General features: G+C 41.4%; 1 protein-coding gene across 1 annotated transcript; it reads right to left on the reverse strand.

Annotated features, from left to right (window-relative positions):
• Positions 1–620: 620 nt before the first annotated feature.
• Positions 621–1346, reverse strand: LOC101545798 (keratin-associated protein 26-1-like). Its single transcript, XM_004619000.1, has one exon. The coding sequence runs from the start codon at positions 1344–1346 to the stop codon at positions 621–623; it is 726 nt and encodes a 241-aa protein (XP_004619057.1).
• Between the last annotated feature and the right edge of the window lie 678 nt (positions 1347–2024).

The raw sequence follows: 2024 nt of genomic DNA on the forward strand, positions 1-2024 counted from the left end.
AATTAACTCTTATAGTGAAGTACCTTTCAGCTCATCTAAGTGAGTGCATAAAATAGGCCTTCCCTGATACTTCATTCCTTGTCAGGTGCTACCTGAAAAATCCTAAAGCAAATATTTAAGTATAGGCATATACTGCAAAAAGCCTTTGGCAGTGACCAAGTCACATTATTTACTACACTTCAATAAATTTCAGAGGTCTCTTTAAATGAATCATTTTCTTTACTGTGGGTACTTACAATATTCTCCACAATTAATCCAGATTATAAAAATACCACTATTGCATAAAGCTGTTCTCTTGTCACAACCTAAGGAAATAAATAGACGTCAAAGAAAGAATACATAAATGAAAACACAGAAAAAGTGTGATTTGAATGCTAAGCAGTGCTTTAATTAGAAAGAAAATAGAGGGAAATGATTACATCAACTTGCAAAACATTAGCCTTTTTTTTTTTGTACATATAAGCAATAAGAACTTCCAAAAGCGACACCTCATTAAGTAGATTTCGTACAGAATTATAGTAGGTAATGCAACGGATACATAATAAGAAAAACCATTATTCAGGGTCAAAACTAACAGTATGAGATTTTCTCCAACTCTTGGTCGATCTTTGGTGAGGGCACTAGTAGTCATTCAGGGAAGAGGAATAAGGTTGAAAATTGCTGCATGTATAGTTGATGGGCTTGTAGCAGTCAGAGGTATAGCTAAAAGGTTGACATCCATAGGACAAGTAGTTCCCAGGTTGACGACCATAGGGCATGTAGCTCAGAGGTTGGCGGCCATAGGGCATGTAGCTCAGAGGTTGGCAGCCATAGGGCATGAAGTTCCCAGGTTGATAGCCGAAGGTCATGGAGTTCCCAGGTTGACAACCATAGGGCATAAAATTCCCGGGTTGACAGCCATAGGTCTGATAACTTTGAAGACGGTATCTCAGAGGCTGTCTACAGGAAGCAGGCTTGCAGGAACTGTTGCCACTGGTGGTGATGGGAGGACAGCCATTTCCCTCTTGGGATCTCGGCACCTCGGAAACAACTGGAGAACAAGCAGAAGGGCTGGCATTGCCACTGTCACAAACGGTTGGTGAGCAGCTCCTGGGTTTGTCACAAATGGTTGGTGAGCAGCTCCTGGGTTTGTCACAGATGGTTGGTGAACAGCTCCTGGGTTTCTCACAGGGTGTGTGGCAGCTCTCAGGAAGTGTATTGCTCCCATGGCTGCTGCTGGGAGAGCAGGGTAGGTCTCTGCAGCTCACCTCAGTGGAGCAGAGGCCACTGGGAGAGGTGACAGGAGAGTGGCAGGAACTCCCACGGGAGCGACAGCTGTAGCTTTTAGAGCAGAAGTTGTAGGACATGGTGGAAGAAGAAGGTCAGGCTTTGATTTGATTTCAGAGCTGCTAGTGAAGGTTGATGGCCCATTGCTGTACCCAAGCTTTATATATCTTAGCTCCTGGGCGTTGGTTCCCCCTTGGCTCCTCCTCCCACTCATATTTCAGAACCATTTCTATGCAATCTCATTAAACTATTATTCAGTTTTCTACCAAGCAGTCCTCCCACCAGCCTGTAAAATATATATCATCTGTGTCACATCCTTCAGATAACTGTGATTCCAATGTCAATCATGTCTTCCCTGGTCATCTCTCTCAGGCATAGGTCAACTGTTTCTTTAGTAACCATGCCTGTTTATTAGTTCTGATCGTGCCCTAAAATTGCTATTAAAATTCCACAAATGGAGCCACATAATTAGAGAGACCCATTTACGGCCACTTATTTAATGTAATACCAATATCTTCCTTTGTAAGTGATTAATATTAGTGATGTATTAAAAAAGTGAGTAATGTTGAAAATTCTTTTTTGGGGGAATTCAAAAATATTTTGTATTCTTTGAAGATATAAACTTACTCCTTTGTGTGGATATTACATTCAACTGCATCTTTCCTAGTGAAATGCAGTGACCTGGAAAGCTTTAACAATCCTTGTTAAGATCCACACCCAACGAGACTATATTTCATCGTTCTAATTTTTATTAGCAT

This window comes from Sorex araneus, chromosome 2 (assembly GCF_027595985.1).
Source record: "Sorex araneus isolate mSorAra2 chromosome 2, mSorAra2.pri, whole genome shotgun sequence".
Classification (NCBI taxonomy): domain Eukaryota; kingdom Metazoa; phylum Chordata; class Mammalia; order Eulipotyphla; family Soricidae; genus Sorex; species Sorex araneus.